We start from the raw sequence: 21,342 nt of genomic DNA, 5'->3' as shown, positions 1-21,342 counted from the left end.
GCCCTGTGAGTGAGTTAGGGAAAATTAAATACAGGGATGCTCAGGCCCGACCTTGGAATAATAAAAACAACATTTCTTAGTGGGACCTAAGCAAAGGTATTTTTTTTGAAGTTCCCTAGGTGGTTCTGATGCAAAGTAAAAATGGAGAACTACTGGTGTGATAGTAATGTATGCCAGAAACCATGACTTTTATAATAAACAAGTTCTTATAAAAGAATAAGCTAGTGCATAATATGATACCACAGAAAACCAAATGTACAAGTAGAATTGTTCTTGCACACTTAAAAGAGTTCCTTGGGCTAATCCTCCATGAAGAAACTAAGACACTACCCTAAAAGGATTTTTATCCTCATAGGAAGCAGATAAGACCGATTGACAGACTGTGACTACTGTTTACTTTTCTCGAAATCGACGTGCTTCTTTCCAAAATTAGGCTACATATCTGTAATGAGAGGAGAAAATATATGCCTGCAGATCTCTTGTGAAAAATTCCACTTAGTTTAGAAAACTTTTTGCTTGCTTTTCCACATTTTCTAAAAAGCATCTAAGAAATTTGCCCAACAGCATGCCAAGTAAGAGAAAACTGTGCTTGGATATTACCGTGATTCCACAAATTCTACCTTGATAAAAGTAATGAAAGAAGTTAGATACTTGACTGCATTGTGACCACCCTCATCATCACCATGGGCACTGCACCAGCTCGGAAGCCCAGGACTGTATTGTTTGAGAATATTCAACTCTTTCCTAGAAGAAAAGAAAGAAGATGGACAAAACTCATGCATTAAGCACAGATGTTACTAACCTGCAAGACAGATTAAGTCCATAGAGCACATACACATAAATACAGACAGAAAAGGCTGGAGAGACCAACACACACTTAATATTCATGAGGTATGAAATACACTAGAGGCACTTAATATTCATTACTATCAATGTATATTCATGATATACTAAATATACAGGAGACCAAACATTCACAGGCCGTAATTCTGCCACCTGGTGGTGACACTCAACCTGGCCCCACCTGTCCTGCCCGAGAAGCGGAGACCTGCACCTGTGCCTGCTCACAGGCGCGCCCCTGCGTCGGAATACAGCTCCTTGAACGCGGGGATCGGGACGACTGAATTCCGTGACACACACTAGGAGCTCAATAAATGTTTGCTAAACGGAAAAGGCTCGATTCAGACCGTGCAGAAACCCCAAATTACATATTTTCTCCAAATACTTAATTTCCAAGCATTATTTGTGGAAATCTGTGACGGCTAAATTCGGGGTACGAGGGTTTTTTGTACGCATGTTAGGCACATAGCCGGCGACACGTAAGGCGCGGTGACACCACCGCCGTCCCCGCCGCGCGGACCGCCGAGCACCGGGCATTCGGCGGGGTAAACGCCGCCGCCCGCCGCCTCTCTCCGCCCAGGCTTTGGGAGCTGGCGCTCGTGGACGGCCGCCTTTGCGTCCCACTCCGAGGCCCAAGCTCGCCGGCGTGTCGCGAGCTGTTCCCGCGCGGCGGTCTCCCTGGGGCGCGGACTCCACTCCGCGTGACTCCGGCCGGCCGGCGCCTGGGCCTTCCGAAATCGCCGCCCTCAGGGCGGCCGCTCGGTCCTTCCGCGAGGTCACCGGCGGGGCAGACCGAGACGCGCGAGTGACGTCATTAATCACCAAAGAGACGCCCCACGGCCGGGCCCGCCCCCGTCCCCACGCCGCCCAATGGGCGTCGCCGCGGCTCGGAGCGCGGCCGCGGGAGGAGGCGTGGGGCGGGCGGCCGGACGCCGAACGGCCGTTCACGTCGACGCGCTGACGTCACGCGCCGACGCTGGGGACGTACCTGTCGGGCGCCGGACTCCTGCGGCTTCTCTTCCCCTTCCGCGGGTCAGGGCTGGTCAGGTGCGGAACCCGCAGCCCCTTTGGAGTGCTAGTTCGCCGGCGGCCCGGAATCGGGCTGGGTCATGAGGCGGAAGGGCGTGGTGGGATGAAAGCCATTCCACACTACTCCTGGAGTTAGAGCACGGATTCGGTGTTAGTCTTGGGAGAGGGAAGTGAGGTTGGAGGTTTTTATTTTTAATTTTGGGTAGAAACAGGTTGACTCCAGGGCCCTCCGGAGCGAGAGGATTTAACTTAATGCTGCTCCCGCGTTCGAAGGCGGACAAAAAAAAAAGTCCCACCTGGCAAAATTTCTCTAATTACCTACTCTGTAGAGAAAGCCAGGTGTCTTAAGTCGCGCTAGTTTTCGTGGTGTCGGGCTTCGGGTGAAGCTCCCAGGGTAGCCAGGTTTAGGTGTGAAGCAGATGCAGAATCCAAAGGCAGCGCAAAAACCAGCCACCGATTTTGCTATGCCTCTGAGCTGCGAGGTGAGTTGCATCGTACGAGTGAAGGTTTGTTAGCTGTCAATGTTCACAGGTTTCCCGGTCACCTGTGAAGCCAGGGCTCTCATCTTGGTTTCTCATATATCAGATGTACCTACATCGTGTGGATAGGTACGTTATGAATCAGGATGGAAACGCATCCTGTTTATGTATTGTACCCTCCGACATTCTTTAAAATTTCACCCGTTTCCTTTAGGACCTTTGAAGCAAATGAAAGTGGGTTCCAGGAAAAGATTAATTTTGAACGTAGAGGTTTTACTTTCGCTAAATTTGCCCAAATCTAAAAATAATATTCTGTTGTTCTATCTTTAGATTTACATGTGTATATAAAACATTTTTGTGTATATATGATATTTGTGTTTTGATCTTGAACTTGTTGGATCAGAAACTACCATAGAATCTCAGAAATAAACTTTGCATGTGGCATGCTTTATTTGTATGGCATTTGAAAACTGTGGATCACATAAAAGATAATTACATATACATTATGCACATTAGAGGCCGATATTTGTTTTCTTTGGAAAAAATTCCTGTTTATGGGAATTGAATCAATAGTGACCATACTTTTTAAAATATATAACTCAGAAGTTCAGTTCTACAAATGTAAACTTTGAGTGATGCAGTTCATTTACTACATCACTGTGGCTTGTGTACTTTTTAAATATTTTCCCAAATGCTTTTCCTCTTATCTCTAGAGAGTTACTTTAAAAGATTATCTTCTTGATCAAGTCGGTATGGAAATAATTTAACTGTCAGTCAATTCTGCATGCCTACATGCACAACTGTATATATTTAGTTCTACAAAACAGTATATATTTAGTTCAAGAGTACATATGGGAGTTAAAATGCTTATGTATATATTGTCAACTTACATCTTAAAAGGTGCTGCTTGTTGTTTTGTTATATAGTATGGCTTAAAGACCATGTGTGTGACCTACAAGTATTTTCTCAAATGGAGTTAGCTTATATGACCTCTAGTTAACAGGGACAGCCTGTGTTGGCAGAATCTATCACAGGTTGCATACCCTTTCCATCCCTTACTTCCCCTCCACCTCAAAGACTTTGATACTTTGAGTTATTTTGTTTAACAGGTCAGTATGAATGTATAGTATCTACATCTTTACATGGAAATTGTGCATTAGCATGTGTTATTAGTTACACATACCTCATTAGGAATGTAAATATTTAACCTGGTTTTGGATGTGTATGGTTCAGGAGCACAGATTTGCTGAGGTTATGTGTTTATGCTAGTATAATAAATTGGCTGTTTTCCAGTCATGTTGGGGATAGGCTTCCGTTTCCTGTTGTGACATGTTGGTAATAATTTTCAGACCACTCAGGGAGCCAGATTTGATCTCTGTGGTCGGTCATATATCAAAGCAGTATCCTGTGGGGTTTGGCTACTAACAAACACTGCTTTGTAGAAGTTCCAGCTTAGTTTGTAGTCAAACTTGAATGCAGGGATCTAAAATGTATAATATGATGTAATAAGTGTTAATATTTATTGAGTGCATGGTATGGTTCAGGCTCTTTTCTAAGTAATTTTTGTGGATTATCTCAATTTTCACACCAACTCGATGAAGTAGGTACTTTCACTATTCCCATTTTACAGGTGGAGAAGCGGAGGCCCAGGGGATTTAATTAACTTGTTCAAGGTCCCACAGCATTAAGTTTCAAACTGAGCCTGAAGCCTGGCAGTATGATTTCAGAGCTCTGGCTCTCAATGGCTGTACTATACTGCAGTTTAGACTAGTCAAAGTGCTATAGAAAAAGATAGTATGAGAGACATGGCACCATGGATTCATTTATTTTTTAGTTAAAAAAGGAATGTAAAATTACAAAAGTATGGAAAATAGTGTTTTTAAAAGAAAAACTCATAATCTTGCTACTCTAATAAACTTTGTTTTTTATATGCACATTCACATCTGTACACAAACATTGTAATTATGATTCATTTGAATTTAAAGGTAAATCTTCAGTTAATTATAAAAAGGAGGACCAACCCCACTGCCCCAGTTACATTGCAGATTTGATCTGCAACTTTGGAACCCAGTTAGATATATTTCTTGACATTTCTATGGGAAATAGTTCAACAGTTTATGTCTTTTAAAATCATGAAAATTATTTGTCAAAGTCTCAATCTTCCACAGGATCTTTTTTATCAGATTAGTGTTTTGTCTTTCTATTTTGTTATTGTTTCAGCCTTATGTTTGTGTACTTTTTCCTTTGTCTTTTTAAAATCATGTAGCAACTCCTTAGGTTGTTTCTATGTCATGGCTATTGTAAATAATAGCATTTAACTTTTCAATGGTGTAGAAAGATTTTGTACGTGCATGTGTAAGAAATTTTCTTCAGAGAGCTATTTCTTTTAGCAGATTATTTATTACTTTTTGAAGAAAAATATAAAGCATAACAATTTAGACATACAGGTAACTGAGTGGACAGTAAGGATAAAATATTAAGTAATATTACTTTCAGGAGAAATCAGTTTCATTATTATCATTTTGTATGTGTTGGCAATTTGTATTAAAATAAATTATTTCTGTTTCAGTAAACCTGTGAGTCTGATTAGCAAACACTTCCACCCTTTCCTCTATTTGATCTTAGTCTTTTGTCTTTTTTTTAAATAAGTCCTATTGTGTATGTGTCTTTTATTGTGATACTTCCTATGGTTCATGGAAGTAGATGGAGTTTAACAGTTTGCTCAAACATATCTCTACATATGATACAGTTTTTGCATTTTTTTGTATTACCAAAAATGAAAGAATACTAATTTTACCTACTTTTGGACAGCATTCAGTGACCCTGGCCTAATCTATAATAGGTCCTTTAGATATTGAATATCTCTAATGTCTTCCATAAATGCACTAGAAAATGAAATCACTGTATCTGAAGAAAGAAAATCCTATAAAATCTGTTTAAAATCAAATGAGTGTAGGAAGGATTAGTTTTGTTGATTTTACTTTGGTACTTTGAGGACTTGTTTTAAATCAAACCCTGCTCAGTGTTGATATAATTGGTAGACCACACTTAATTCCTATGTTATAGTAGTGACCTTTGTAATCTATCTTTTGTAATGTTTTAGATTCTGAATTTTCCTCAAATGATTCTGTAATAGACTGTCTTTGAGTTATTTGAGCTATGGAATTAACTTTCTTGAAAGCTATATACATACTTTTTTAGTGTGCTGCTTTACTATATAAATACTTTTCTCAGTATCTCATTAATTTGATACATCTCAAAATATTTAGAAGATTTAAAATGTGTATACTTTATATCTAATTTCTTTTTCCATTGACTTCAAAATAAAAGTGTTATCTGTGTATAGATAATTAGTATTAATTAGTAAATAGCTCTGCCTAATTTTAATTTAAGTACTGTACTTCCTGTTTTGTTTTGTAATTACTTGATTTAAAAAAGGAGAAAAGATCCTTCCCTCAGTATGAAATCAAATGGAAAAAAAGAATATGACACAAATTTCCATTGGGGATGCAACAGATCCAGCTGCCTGTTAGATAAATATTTCTGTCCAGATATCCTGGAATTATCACGTATGCAACATGTCCACCTAGTTTTCCCTCTGTACTCTTTTCCATCTACTTTCATTTATTGACTTCAATTTCTAGAAAGACACAAGTTTTTTCATTAAAATTTGAGAAATAAATTTTAGACATTAGTCATTGATGCTTACCTTTCACTTGCTCTCCATAAATCCAGATTTATTGATATTTTTTCTTTGTGACCCCTGAATATACATTCTTCTCTGTTTTCACTGTGGCTTTAGATCGTTTATTATTTCATATTGGAACAATTCCAAACTAAGTGGTATGCCTGCTGTCTTCAGTCTCCTCTTCTTGGTACATTTCTTGCACAAATGCAATTATACTCTTCTCAGAACCTAGCTTTGTTTGTATCATTTCTTTGCTCAACCTTCTCCACTTTCCTTTAATTTGGCATTCAAGTTCTTTGATGAGTAGGCTCTGATTTCTTTTTCTAGCTTCCTCTCTCACTCTATCTCTACATGAGCCTTAGTGCCTTGGGCTCCAGGCCAGCATTCCCAAAGTGTATTCTCAGAAATACTATTGTTACGTGGGCTTGAGGAGTCATTCCCTGGTAAAATAAATTTGAGAAATTTTTCATGTATTTTGTTTATGATAATGTTTACTACAGAACCTTTTTTGTACTGTTAGCCATTACAATTCTAGATGGGAATATGATGTATTGCCCAAACTTATTGACCATGAAACCTTTTGTTGGATTAGTATTCTGTGCACATAGTCACCTACAAATATTTCTGTTGTTTTCTCAGCTCCATAGTTTGACTCAAGCCATGAATTTTGCTTAGATATCCTCTTCTCCCATCTCTGCTTCATTAAAATCCTACTTACCTTTCGAGGACCAACTCAGGAGTGTCTGTTCCAAAGAAGTATTCTTATCCTCAGTCATAGTGGGATGTAGTCTTTGAGCTCTTATTAACAATTCTTGTGTTTTCTACCATGCACTACCTTTTATTATAGGGATAAATACTAATTTTTTGGAAGATATTATAGCATCTGTCTTGAGGACAATGTATAATAATTTATGCTCTAGTTTACTGAAAGCCTTAGGGCCTATACAAATATGATGGCATTAATACAATAAAAACTGTGTTTATATTTGTTAAAATTTTTGGTACATTGGTAGCTATTCCATAAACATTAGTAAATGAATATAAGTGATTGTGTTGAAATTCATTGTCACGTTTTGATCTGTTCTTTTTTTTTTTTTTTTTGAGACAGAGCCTCACTCTGTTGCCCCGGCTAGAGTGCCATGGCATCAGCCTAGCTCACAGCAACCTCAAACTCCTGGGCTCAAGCGATCTTTCTGTCTCAGCCTCCTGAGTAGCTGGGACTACAGGCATGCGCCACCATGCCTGGCTAATTTTTCTATATATTTTTAGTTGGCCAGTTAATTTCTTTCTATTTATAGTAGAGATGGGGTCTCGCTCTTGCTCAGGCTGGTTTCGAACTCCTGACCTTAAGCAATCCTCCCGCCTCGGCCTCCCAGAGTGCTAGCATTTGATCTGTTCTTAGCACAAACAATTCTTGAAATGTTTATATGAGAATGCTCCTTCCATACAAATGGCTACATCTGTCAGGATTTCCCCTCCCTGCTCATGAGACTTTTGTTCTAATTGCTGACATTGAGGATTTTTATTTCCACTTTCACCCACATTGTTCCTACTTTTTTCTTTAGCTTACTATTCTGATAGTTGACTGACAAACCTTTGGGGCTTGGTCATGATCCTCAAACCTACCCAGTCTCCTTTGTGGCAGAGACAAACTTTGTTGGGAACCATGAAAAATGAGTGTGCCTGTGTTAGGCTGTGGGTCCCTTAGCCACTTATTCCCTGGGCCTTCCTATTTGTGCTCCCCTATTCTCAAAACCCAAATTGTAGTGGCATACTGCTTAGCGTTTGCAGTTTTGGGGCTAGATCGGTGTGCTGCAGGTAACTTTCTTTATAGTCTGACTTTGAATAGAAACTAAAGCCTGGATGTATAATCCTGAAGTTTGAAAGAACATTCTGGTCTTGAGTTCTGTGAGTTGTAGGAGACTGGAATTTGTTTGTGCCAACTGTTTTCAATCAGCCTAATTGAGAATTTAGTGGATATCTTAAATTTCTTCTTTACCATTCCCCACATTTTATTAATTACCTGGTACTCTTAAATAGTTCTCAAAACTCTCTGTGCTTCTCTATATTGCTGTGTCTTAGCTTGACCAGAAAAAACACACCCAAAGTGTTTTTCTCTTCTCTTACTCAACTCAGCAACAATTAACACACAAGACTTCTGTGAGTAGATGGGGAGGGGGGTACCCTACACACCAGGCAGGCATTCAGTTGTGTGGCAGCCACCAGCTGGGTGTCCTTCAGTTCCTACACTGTCCACCTGGAGATGGTGTCAGATCCCACAAGTTGAGGGCTCAGTCCTAAAAGACCACCCCCCTTCCCACTTGCAATGCCCATGGCAAGCCCCAGGCTATTTTAGCTGTGCTTCTGAGCAGCTGGCTATAAATCAGGGATCCCATGACCCCCTCCTTGCCTTCAACTATTTTGCTAGAGCTGCTCACAGAACTTACGGGAACACATTTACCAGTTTGATATAGAGGATGTTACAAAGGATACAGGTGAAGATATGCACAGGGTTAGGTATGGGGGAAGAGAGGCAGAGCTTCAGTGCCCTCCCTGGGCTCACCACCCTCCAAAACCTCCATGTGTTTAGCTATGTGGACTGTCTCTGAACCCAGTCATTTTGGGTTTTTATGGAGGCTTCATTACATAGGCATGATTGACAACTATGTAGAAATATGACTGGACAAAAAGGGTATGATCTAACACTAATAGACTGAGTGGAGAAACCCAGTAAGACCTGTCCGTTCAGATCCTTCTTGGCTTCTCTGTGCAGCATTCCCTCCTCCATGATACGGGGTAAGACCCCTTCTGAAATGAGGGTCCTGTGACTCACAATCAGAAATGTGGTAGAAGGTGAAAATCCTGCCTTGGGCTGGTGAAAAGAGGGAAAGAGAAGTTCAGAGAGAGAGGTTCTTTTTTCTGAGGCCTAAAGTGCCCCGACATCATTAGAAAAGACTATAAAAAGGGGTATGGGATTTATGAGCCAGGACCTGGATGAAGATCAATGTATATCATAATATCACATTTAGTTCAAGTATGCCCTGTCTCATGTTTAGAATTGTTTAAGGGTCTACTCTCATCTGACTCTTTTCTCTCTTTGTGCCACCATGCTTGGCTAATTATTTTTTTTTCTTAGACACAGGGTCTCATTGTGTTGCCCAGGCTGTTCTTGGACTCCTGACCTCAAGTGATCCTCTGGTCTTGGCCTCCCAAAGTACCGGGATTACAGGCATGAGCCACATGCCTGGCCGCCTCTCTTATCTGTAGTCTTCAGTCTCTTGCCCTTCTGTCTATCCTCCACACTGCTGCTGAGTGCTGGCTTGCCGGAATTCACATCTGATCATGTGGTTTCTCTATTTAAAGCTCTTAATGGTTTCCCCTGCATATAGTGGAGGATGTAAGTTTCTTAGTGTGACACATGAGTCCTTCCCTTCGTGGTCTGGCCTACGTACACCTCTAGCTACTCCCCAGTCCCTTACTGCTAATGTAAGCTACCCAAACAGGTTTCGTTATCATACTTCTGTGTTTTTGTACGTACTCTTTTATTGTTGTTGTCTGTATTAACTTTTCACCTCATCTTTAGCCTACTTAATTCATCCTAATCCTTTAATATTCTGCTTAACCATTCCCTCTCTTTAAGTTGTTCAGACTTTTCCAGCCAGCATGCTGACTTTTTCTCAGGGTTATTAAATACCTTGTGTATGCATCTCCTATGATGCATGTCATACCATATTTATAGTCATTTGTTTATATGTCTGTCACCTTCTTGCCTTGGGAACATGAACCGTATTCATTATGCCAGCACCTGGCTTTGTGCCTCCTACATGCTAGGTGCCCATTTAGTAGCTATTGAATGAATTAATAAATGACTGAAAACTAGCTGTGGCTACTAGCTATTAGTGATCCTATAAACTGAGATAGGAAAAGTGGGACAAGCAAGTTTGGGGCAAGTGTTTAGGTCTTGTTGAATTTTAGCTCTCATACGATATCCAGGAAGAGATGTACCATTCACTTCTTTTTTTTTTTTTTTTTTGAGACAAAGTCTCACTTTGTTGCTCAGGCTAGAGTGAGTGCCGTGGTGTCAGCCTAACTCACAGCAACCTCAAACTCCTGGGCTCAAGCCATCCTCTTGCCTCAGCCTCCCGAGTAGCTGGGACTACAGACATGCGCCACCATGCCTGGCTAATTTTGTGTATATATTTTTAGTTGGTCGATTAATTTCCTTCTATTTCTGGTAGAGATGGGGTCTCGCTCAGGCTGGTTACGAACTCCTGACCTCGAGCAATCTACCCGCCTCGGCCTCCCAGAGTGCTAGGAATACAAGCGTGAGCCACTGCACCCGGCCTATTTTTACTTTTTTTTTTTTTGAGACAGTCTCGCTTTGTTGCCCAGGCTAGAGTGAGTGCCATGGTGTCAGCCTAGCTCCCAGCAACCCCAAACTCCTGGGCTCAAGCAATCCTCCTGCCTCAGCCTCCCGAGTAGCTGGGACTACAGGCATGCACCACCATGCCCGGCTAATTTTTTCTATATATATTCCCATTCACTTCTTATGTACTTGTTATTTACTCATACTATAAATATTATTATAGACCTCCCCAAATTTTTTTATAGATATAGACAAGATTATTCTAAAATTTACATGGAAAGGCAATGAGAAAGAAGAATAAGGTATGAGAAATCAATCTACCCAATTTCAATCTTCTTATATAGCTATAGTAATCAAGACTGTGGTATGGACATAGATAACACACATAGATCAGTGGAATAGAACAGAGAACTCTGAAATAGACCCACATAAATATGCCCAACTAATTTTTGTCAAAGGCGCAAACCAATTCAGTGGAGGTAGACACCTTTTTCAGCAAATGGTAGTATAGCAATTGGACATTCATATGCCAAATAAATAAGCCTCAATCTATGTCTCATACCTTATATGTATAAAAAGTAACTCAGAATGGATCACAGATCGAAATGTAAAAAATGTTAAACCATAAAACTTTCGGAATAAAACACAGGAAAATCTTTGGGAGGCAGGGCTGGGCAAAGATTTCTTTGACTTGACACCAAAAGCATAATTGATAGAAGAAAAACTGTTTAAACTTCATCAAAATTAAATATTTTTGCTCTGTGGTACACTCTGTTGAAAAGATGAAAAGACAAGCTAGAGGCCGGGCGCGGTGGCTCACGCCTGTAATCCTAGCACTCTGGGAGGCCGAGGCGGGCGGATTGCTCAAGGTCAGGAGTTCGAAACCAGCCTGAGCAAGAGCGAGACCCCGTCTCTACTAAAAATAGAAAGAAATTAATTGGCCAACTAATATATATAGAAAAAATTAGCCGGGCATGGTGGCGCATGCCTGTAGTCCCAGCTACGGGAGGCTGAGGCAGGAGGATCGCTTGAGCCCAGGAGTTTGAGGTTGCTGTGAGCTAGGCTGACACCACGGCACTCACTCTAGCCTGGGCAACAAAGTGAGACTCTGTCTCAAAAAAAAAAAAAAAAAAGAAAAGACAAGCTAGAGAGTGGGAGAAACTATTTGTAAACATATCTAACAAATAACTATTACAAGTATCTACAATATATAAGAACTCTTAAAACTCAATAGTACAAGAGCAATCCATTTAGAAGATGGGCAAAAGATGTGAACAGTCATTTCACTGAGGAGGATACACATATAACCATTGACACTTAAAAAGATGTTCAACATCATTACCCATTAGGGAAATGCAAATTAAAACAACAATGAGATACTACTACATACTATCAGAAAAACTAAAATAAATAGTTAAAACACTGAATGCTAGCAAGGATGTCAAAGAACTGAATCACTCATGCATTGTTGGTAAAAATGTGAAATGGTTCAGCCACTCTGGAAAACAGTTTGGCAGCTTCTTAAAAAACTAAACATGTGACTTCTATGTGACCCAACTGTTTCAGTCCTCAGCATTTATCCCAGAGAAATGAAGACTTAAGTTCACTCAAAAATTTGTAGATGGATATCTATAGCAGCTTTATGCGTAGTTGGCAAAACCTAGGAAAAAAAGTTGTTCTCTGGTGGTTAAACTGTGGCACACCTATGTCATAGAAGGGAAGGAGCTGTTGTTAGACACAGCAACCCAGATGAACCGCCAAAGACTCGTGCTGAGAACAAAGAGCAGAAAGTAACGTGTGGTTTCATTTATGTAATGTTCTTGAAGTGGCGATGCTATAGAAATAGATAACAGACTATGGGCTGCCAGGGGTTAACCAGGGGCTTGTGCTCTGGAGAGAAGAGACTGGCTGTGAAAGGGCAGCAGGACAGATTCCTGCAGTGACGGTGACGGAATGTCACGTCGTGCATCTTGACTCTATCAATGTCAGCATCCTGATTGTGATATTGTACTAGAGTTTTGCAAGACGTCACTATCAATAGAAACTAGGTACAGGATTTCTCTGTATTATTTATACAACATGAAAAACTACAATTGTGTAAAAATAAAAAGCTTAATTAAAAAAACTAAACACATAATGTGTCAGATATTTTGCTAACTGTTGAATATGCAGTATTGAGCCAGAATGGTGGTTTTTTTTTTCTTCTTAAGTTGTCAAATTTATAGAAATGCAAACTTATGCAGGTTAGAGTTTAGTTTATTTGGAACAGAGTTGCATGCTTTTTTATAGAGATCAGGAATATAATTGTCTAAGAGGTGTTATGAAATTAATTTTTTAACAGTTTGAAAGAGTTAAATTTCCAGTTATCATTTATGATTTTTTGAGGGACTTTTAGGGAAGAAATGGAACAGATATAGGTCCCAGTACATAGAAAGATTTAATTTTTGTAGAGAGATTTTTCAATGCTGTCTAGCCATTGTTCACTAAAGTATGTTATCACATGTATCAAACACTTCTTCTCTGATCATGTAAAGAAATGAAGAATAGGGTGTCTATATTCTTTGCAAAATCTTAGCATACATGCTTTGATGCATCAAAATTAAAATGATTTTTTTTTTTTTTTTTTTGAGACAGAGTCACACTTTGTTGCCCAGGCTAGAGTGAGTGCCATGGTGTCAGCCTGGCTCACAGCAACCTCAATCTCCGGGGCTCAGCGATCCTTCTGCCTCAGCCTCCCGAGTAGCTGGGACTACAGGCATGCGCCACCATACCCGGCTAATTTTTTGTATATATATTTTTAGTTGGTCAATTAATTTATTTCTATTTTTGGTAGAGACGGGGTCTTGCTCAGGCTGGTTTCGAACTCCTGACCTTGAGCAATCCGCCTGCCTCGGCCTCCCAAAGTGCTAGGATTACAGGCGTGAGCCACCACGCCCGGCTCTTTCTTTTTTTTTTAAATAGTGACAGGGTCTCACCATGTTGCCCAGGTTGGTCTGGACCTCCTGAGGTCAAGTGATCCTCCTGCTTCAGCCTCCTGAGTAGCTAGGACTACAGGTGCATGCCACTGGCTCCCAAATTTAAATGATTCTTGAACTATTACTGTTTATTTTTTGAAAAAGCCTTTTGGTTATTTACTGAAAGGCCACAATATTTAATTTTGGTTGCCTCTATGGAACTGCAAAATTCTTTTTTTTTTTTGAGACAGAGTCTCACTCTGTTGCCCAGGCTAGAGTGCTGTGGCATTAGCCTAGCTCACAGCAACCTCTAACTCCTGGGCTCAAGCGATCCTACTGCCTCAGCCTCCCGAGTTGCTGGGACTACAGGCATGTGCCATCATGCTTGGCTAATTTTCTTATATATATGGTTTTTTTTTAGTTGTCCAGCTAATTTCTTTCTATTTTTTTGGTAGGGACAGAATCTCGCTCTTGCCCAGGCTGGTCTTGAACTCCTGAGCTCAAATGATCCACCCGCCTTGGCCTCCCAGAGTGCTAGGATTATAGGCGCGAGCCACCGCGCCCCGCTGGAACTGCAGAATTGTTACTGTGGACAGTTATTTTCATACTTTTCTATTTCAACATTTAACTTAGATATAAAACTCTCACTATAATATACTCTAACAAATCTCAGTATAATAGGCCATCTTTAGTAGAGGTAACTATAAAATATTCCTAAAGTTACAAAGCAGTAAATATTTAAGTTTTTCTTTGAAATTTATGTGCTAGTTTTAGTTATTTCCTCCAAGACCAGTTTAATACTATTATGGAGAGGATTCATTTATTGAAAATTGAATAGGCTGGGCATAGTGAATCACACCTATAATCCTAGCCCTTTGGGAGGCCAAAGTGGGTGGGTCACTGGAGGCCAGGAGTTTGAGACCAGCCTGGGCAAACATATTGAAACCCCACTACAAAAGATTTAAAAAATTACCCAGGTATAGTGGCACTAGTCCCAGATCTACTGGGGAGGCTAAGGCAGGAGGATCACTTGAGCCCATGAGTTCAAGGCTATAGTGAAGTATGAACACACCATTGCACTCCAGTCTTGGCAGAAAAGAAAGAAAAGGAGAGAGAGGGAAGGACGGACTGAACACATTTCTCTGTTTTTTTTTTTTTCCTGTGCATGTTGGCTGTCATTGACACATTTCTCTTTTGACTTCATTGATTGAATAAACAGTTTGACATTTCTTGTCATTATGTCACATGCTAAGAATGGAGCCATGCTCTCAAGGAGCTCTCAAAACTTCACCTTTTCCAAAGTGATCTTTAAGTTAGGAAATTTATATATAAAATCTGTTTGATAGTTATTATCAATGATATTCTATTTTTCAAAAAGGAACAACAGAAGTTTTATAAATTTTTATTATTTAAGGCTCAGATTATTTTTCCATGTGCAGAAGGAAAATTTACTGAGAACAAGTGATTGTCTTAAAATACTCCCAGGTGTTCTAGAATTGGAGTAAGCTTACTTTTATTCTTTTTTTTTTTTTTTTTTTGAGACAGAGCTTCACTCTGTTGCCTGGGCTAGAGTGCCGTGGCGTCAGCCTAGCTCACAGCAACCTCAAACTCCTGGGCTCAAGTGATCCTCCTGCCTCAGCCTCCTGAGTAGCTGGGACTACAGGCACGCGCCACCATGCCCGGCTAACTTTTTCTATGTATTTTTAGTTGGGTAATTAATTTCTTTCTATTTTTAGTAAAGATGGGGTCGCACTCTTGCTCAGGCTGGTTGGAACTCCTGACCTTGAGTGATCTGCCTGCCTCGGCCTTCCAGAGTGCTAGGATTACAGGCGTGAGTGAAGTTTCTTGGACCATCATCTCCAGCATGATTGCTAGCTAAATGATGCTAAGCGAGTGATCCCAGCTGAAGCCATGTGGGGCAAAAGAACCACAATACATGCTTATATATTTATGAACTTAGAGAAAAGTTAGATGATAGTTGATAGTTTAAACTACTTGATAGTAGTAGATAGTTTCCATAGATGGCCAACATTGATCCTTCCCCTTCTTGTAAATTTTGTCTGGCCTTGAACCTTGTTTTGACCAAGAGTATGGCAGAATTGATGCCATACTTGCTCCTAGGTTAGCCTTTAATAGGACTGGCAACTTCTACGTCTTCCTTATTTGAAGCCGGCTGTTATGTAAGAGGTGTGACTACCCTGAGACCACAGTGTTGTGAAAAACCCAAGCTCGCTATGTGGAGAGAATTCTGGAGTAGCACTAGGGCACCAGATGTGAGTGAAGTTTCTTTCTTTCTTTTTTTTTTTTTCCTTGAGACAGAGTCTCTCTGTTACCAGGGCTAGAGTGCCATGGCATCAGCCTAACTCACAGCAACCTCAAACTCCTGGGCTCAAGCAATCCTCCTGCCTCAGCCTCCCAAGTAGGTGGGACTACAGGCATGCAACACCATGCCTGGCTAATTTTTTCTATATATTTTTAGTTGTCCAATTAATTTCTTTCTATTTTTAGTAGAGACGGGGTCTCACTCTTGCTCAGGCTGGTTTCCAACTCCTGACCTTGAGTGATCCATCCGCCTTGGCCTTCCAGAGTACTAGGATTACAGGGGTGAGCCGCCACGCCCGGCCTACTTTTATTCTTTATCTTCCATCTTCTGTGTGTACTTACTATGACATGTCTAATAAGTCTTGTTTTACAAGGCTTACTGGTTGACTGCTTTTATGATAGTATCTTTCAAGTCTCCCACATGCACCTTTTAAGTCTATTACTAATGTCATCACATTTATGTTCAACTCTTATTTTGAACAAGTAAGTAGATGTATTTAAAAATCAAACTATTTAGGAGTAATATTGGTTTAAAAATATAGAGAGTAAGAACAATGAAAATATATGCTTATTTGAAATTGTCACTTACTTTGACAATTGTCACTTCTTATTTTTTTATTGGCTGATGTTTGACCATAGGCTTTGAAGATTGAAATTTTAAAATGATGGAAGGCGAATGAAAATATTTAAAATTATTTTTTTAATTACAGTATTTATTTTTTAAATTAGGTAGTACTTGCACCTGTTAAAATATTCAAAATGAACAGTCTCTCTCTCACACCTGGTACTTGAGCCATATTTTCCCTTCCCTTTAGTCAACTTTCTTGGAAATCCCTCCTGAGATAGTCTATACATACACAAACAGTTGTGCACTATGTTTTTTACTCTACTTCCCCCTATTTTTGTGAGGAGAAAAAAATCCCACATATATTATAGCTTACTATAAACATTTCTCTGTACTTTACATTTTTTAACTTAATAATTGATCTTAGAGATTCTTTTATACTACGACCTGAAGAAATTCTTCATTTTCTGTGTAGCTGTATAATGAGAATAAAATTATTAAATTATCCCCCAAATACTTAATAGATATAGCTATTATTACAGTGAGTGAATGCAATTTTTTTTAAATATAGAGATTATAACTTTCCTTTTGTGATGTTAAGCTAGATGATTTTTATTATATGTTTGGAAAATGTTAAAACCATTCCCACCCTCCTTTTTTTTTCCAGATAATCAGACAGCTAAATGGAGTCTGAGCAGCTGTTCCATAGAGGCTACTATAGAAACAGCTACAACAGTATAACCAGTGCGAGTAGTGATGAGGAACTTTTAGATGGAGCAGGTGTTATTATGGACTTTCAAACTTCTGAAGATGACAATTTGTTAGATGGTGACACTGTAGTTGGTAAGTTTGGTATTACAACACAATGTTTGTAGTCATGAATATCTACTAATAAATATATACATTGTTTTATTGAGGTTGAATTTTTTGGTAACATTTTAAAAGAACTGAGGTGAAATTTACATATAATATAAACTTTTTTTTGTTTGTTTTGGGACAGAGTCTCACTCTGTCACCCTGAGTAGAGTGCCATGGTGTCAGCCTAGCTAACAGCAACCTCAAACTACTGGGCTCAAGCGATCTTCCTGCCTCAGCCTCTTAAGTGGTTGGGACTACAGGTGCATGTCATGATGCCCAGCTAATTTTTCTATTTTGAGTAGAGATCTAGTAGGGTCTTGCTCTTGTTGAGGCTGGTCTCAAACTCCAAAGCTCAAGCGATCCTGCCTCCTCAGCCTCCCAGAGTGCTAGTATTACAGGTGTGAGCCACCACACCCATACCCAGCCAACATAAACTTAACCATTATAAAGCAGCAGTCCCCAACCTTTTTTGGCACCAGGGACTGGTTTCATGGAAAACAGATTTTTCCCTGGACTGGGGTTGGGGGTGGTTTCAGGATGACTGAAGCACATTACGTTTAGATTGTGTAGTCAAACCTCTCTGCTAGTGACAATCTGTATTTGTAGCCGCTGCCCAGCACTGGCATCAGTGCCTAAGCTCCACCTCAGATCATCAGGCATTAGATTGTCATAAAAGGAGCCACAACCTAGGGCCCTCACATGGCAGTCTACAGTAGGGTCCTCGCGCCTATGAGAATCTAATGGTGCCAGGCGTGGTGGCTCATGCTTGTAATCCTAGCACTCTGGGAGGCCAAGGCAGGTGGATTGCTCAAGGTCAGGAGTTCGAAACCAGCCTGAGCAAGAGCGAGACCCTGTCTCTACTATAAATAGAAAGGAATTAATTGGCCAACTAATATATATAGAAAAAATTAGCCGAGCATGGTGGCGCATGCCTGTAGTCCCATCTACTCGGGAGGCTGAGGCAGGAGAATGGCTTGAGCCCAGGAGTTTGAGGATGCTGTGGGCTAGGCTGACGCCATGGCACTCACTCTAGCCTGGGCAACAAAGTGAGACTGTCTCAAAAAAGAAAAAAAAAAAAGAATCTAATGGTGCCACTGATCTGACAGGAGGCAGAGCTTACGTGGTGATGCCAGCAGTGGACAGTGGCTGTAAACACAGATGAAGCTTCGCTTGCTCACCCACCCCTCACCTCCTGCTGTGCTGCCTGGTTCCTAACAGGCCACAGACCAGTACCAGTCTGTGGCCCAGAGTTGGGGACTACAGTTGTAAAGTATACAATTCAGTGGCGTTTGGCACGTTCACAAGTTGTGCAACTGCCACTTCTATCTAGTTTCAAAACTTTATTTATTTATTTATTTAGAGACAGTCTCTCGCTCTGTTGCCCGGGCTAGAGTGCCGTGGGGTCAGCCTAGCTCACAGCAACCTCAAACTCCTGGGCTCAAGTGATCCTACTGCCTCAGCCTCCCGAGTAGCTGGGACTACAGGCATGCACCACCATGCCTGGCTAATTTTTTCTCTATATATTAGTTGGTCAATTAATTCCTTTCTATTTATAGTAGAGATGGGGTCTCACTCTTGCTCAGGCTGGTTTCGAACTCCTGACCTCGAGCAATCCACCTGCCTCGGCCTCCCAGAGTGCTAGGATTACAGGCGTGAGCCACCGCGCCCGGCTTCAAAACATTTTTATCACCCCCCCCAAAAACCCCCACATTTGATAAACTTGTAAGTTTAAATATAACATAATACAGAGAGGTATACAGTTATCAAATCATAGTGTAGAAACTGATGAGTTTCTACAAAGTGAATGTTCTCATACAACTATTCCTCAATCAAAAAAAAAAAAAATTGCCAGTACTTCCAGAATTTTCTCTTGTTCCCCCTTCAGTTAAAGGTAACTAGTATTTTGATTTTTGTCTAGATTAGTTTCGCAGGTATTTAATCCTTACATAAATGGAAACATACTATATATGTTATGTCTGGCTGCTTTTATTTATGTTTTGAGATTATCTGTGTTGTTGCAAATAGCTGTAATTAATTTATTTCCATTGCTATGTAGTATCCCATGTGTAAGCATACTTCAGTTTAGTTATTCTACTCTTGATAGATATTTTGTTGTTTGTGGGTTTTTTTTTTCTTCAGATTTTGGCTATTACTAATAGTGCTGGTGTGAATTTTCATGTACATGTGTTTTAGTGCACATATGTACACAGTTCTATATGATTTATACAACAGAGTGGAATCATAGAGTATGTGTATCTCATCATTTTCAGATATTGTCAAAGACATTTTCAAAGAAGTTGTGGCGTTTATATTTCTACTAGCAGTGTGTCGTAGTTCTAGTTGCTCTGCATCTTTCCCAATACTTGCTATTATCAGTTTTTAAATTTTTGGCTATTCTAGTGTGGGTCCAGTAGAAGTCTCTCATTTTGGCTTTAATTTATGTTTACCTGATGGCTTGTGCCTTTTTGTATATTTATTGGCTTTTTAGATTGCCTCTTTTTTTTTTAAATTAATTTTTAAAAAAATATTTTTTTTTTGAGACAGAGTCTCACTCTGTTGCCCGGGCTAGAGTGCCCTGGCGTCAGCCTAGCTCACAGCAACCTCAAACTCCTGGGCTCAAGCCATCCTCCTGCCTTAGCCTCCCGAGTAGCGGGCACTACAGGCATGTGCCAGCGTGCCCTACTAATTTTTTTCTATTTATTTTTAGTTGTCCAGCTAATTTCTTTCTATTTTTAGTATTGACATGATCTTGCTCTTGCTCAGGCTGGTTTCCAACTCCTGACCTTGAGCCATCTGCCGACCTGAACCTCCCAGAGCGCCAGGATTACAGGTGTGAGCCACCGCGCCCAGCCAGATTGCCTGTTTTGATGTGCCTGTTTCAGTCCTTTTCCCTATTTCATAGACGTTCATTATGCATTCTGGTTGGGAGTCCTTTCTCAGATACATTTACAGTGTTGCAAATGTCTTCTCTCACTCTGTGGTATGTCTTTTTACTCTCAAAAGAATCTTTTAATGAAGATGTTATCAATTCAGTTAATCTTTTCCTTTATTTTTAATATGTTTTTGTATTCTGCTTCCTATACCTCAAAGTGACAAAGATATCCTCCTGTTTTCTTATAGAAGTTTTATTTTTGTGCATTCACATTTAGATTTATAATCTACCTGGAGTTAAATTTTGTATATGCTGTGAGTTTAGGATTCAGATTTGTTTTTCTCCCCCAATGAATTTAACTAGTTGATCCAGCACCATTTATTGAAAAAAAAAACCTTCCTTTTTCCAGTGTACTACAGTGACATTTTTGTCATGTATGTGTATCAAGTGGCTGTTTTTCCATAGGTCTGTTTCTGGACTTTTCTGCTGTGTTACATTGAAATATTTGTCTATCCTTATACCAAAACCCAGCATATATATAGACGAGTTTTGTTTTTTAAATTTGTCTTTTATTGACCTATAGCCATTTGCATTTAACACGATCACCAATATGTTTGGTTTCAAACCGTCCATCTTTCTGTTTTCTGTTTGTTACATCTGTTCTTTCCTCTCCCCTTATTTCTGTTCCCTCCAATAACTTGATAGTTATACATTCACTTTTTGTTCAGTGGATTACTCTAGAGATTATAACATGCACCTTTGTTTTAGTAGTTCTATTATTTAGTACTTTTACCACTTCCTGGAAAATGGAAGGACCTTAGAATACTTTACCTTTTTATTTTTATCCTCAAGGTGTCCCAAAAGTCACCATACATAGGGAAAATGGGAAATTGTAAATTTTGAAAAAAATTTGTAATGAACATTTTGTAAATAAAAGTACATTTAGCTACAATTTCCCATTTTCCCTACGTCTGGTAACTTTTGGGACATCCTGTGTTTTTATTTTTCATATATTTTAAACTGTACAAGACATTATTGTTTTGTAAGTCAAAGTCTATTTAGATTTAGTCACATCTTTACTTTTTCTATTCTTCATTCTGTACAGACAGAAGCATTTTCATATTTCTGTGTGGGTTATCTTTCTGCATTGAAGAATTCTCATTAGTATTTCTTAAATGACCATCTGCTAGCAATACATTCACTCAGTGTAAAAGTTTTTTTTCACCTTTGTTTTTCTAGTATATTTTTGCAGCTATATTCTAGATTTGTAATTATCTTCTTTGAACACTTCAAAGATGAAGTTTTTTTATTGCATCTTGAAGGGTAGTGTGTCTTTTATTTTTTCCCTCTGGCTGGTTTTAAGACTTTT

The 21,342-nt window shown here is 39.7% G+C and overlaps 1 protein-coding gene across 6 annotated transcripts in view; it reads left to right on the top strand.

Moving 5' to 3' along the window:
• Nucleotides 1-1,815: 1,815 nt before the first annotated feature.
• The window catches only part of CLCN3 (chloride voltage-gated channel 3), an 87,194-nt gene continuing 67,667 nt past the window's right edge, over nt 1,816-21,342 (top strand). For 2 of the 6 annotated variants that reach the window (XM_012770643.3, XM_012770647.3), the window contains exons 1-2: nt 1,816-2,351; nt 16,911-17,086. In XM_012770643.3, the coding sequence (XP_012626097.1) occupies nt 16,927-17,086 (160 nt within the window). In that variant the 5' untranslated portion in view covers nt 1,816-2,351; nt 16,911-16,926. The other 4 variants (XM_012770645.3, XM_076010722.1, XM_012770648.3 and 1 more) reach the window with 4 other exon arrangements.

The sequence above is a fragment of the Microcebus murinus genome, chromosome 15, assembly GCF_040939455.1.
Source record: "Microcebus murinus isolate Inina chromosome 15, M.murinus_Inina_mat1.0, whole genome shotgun sequence".
In the NCBI taxonomy this organism is placed as follows: Eukaryota; Metazoa; Chordata; class Mammalia; order Primates; family Cheirogaleidae; genus Microcebus; species Microcebus murinus.
The sequence above is the reverse complement of the archived record's forward strand: the minus strand, read 5'-3'. Positions and strand labels throughout refer to the sequence as shown.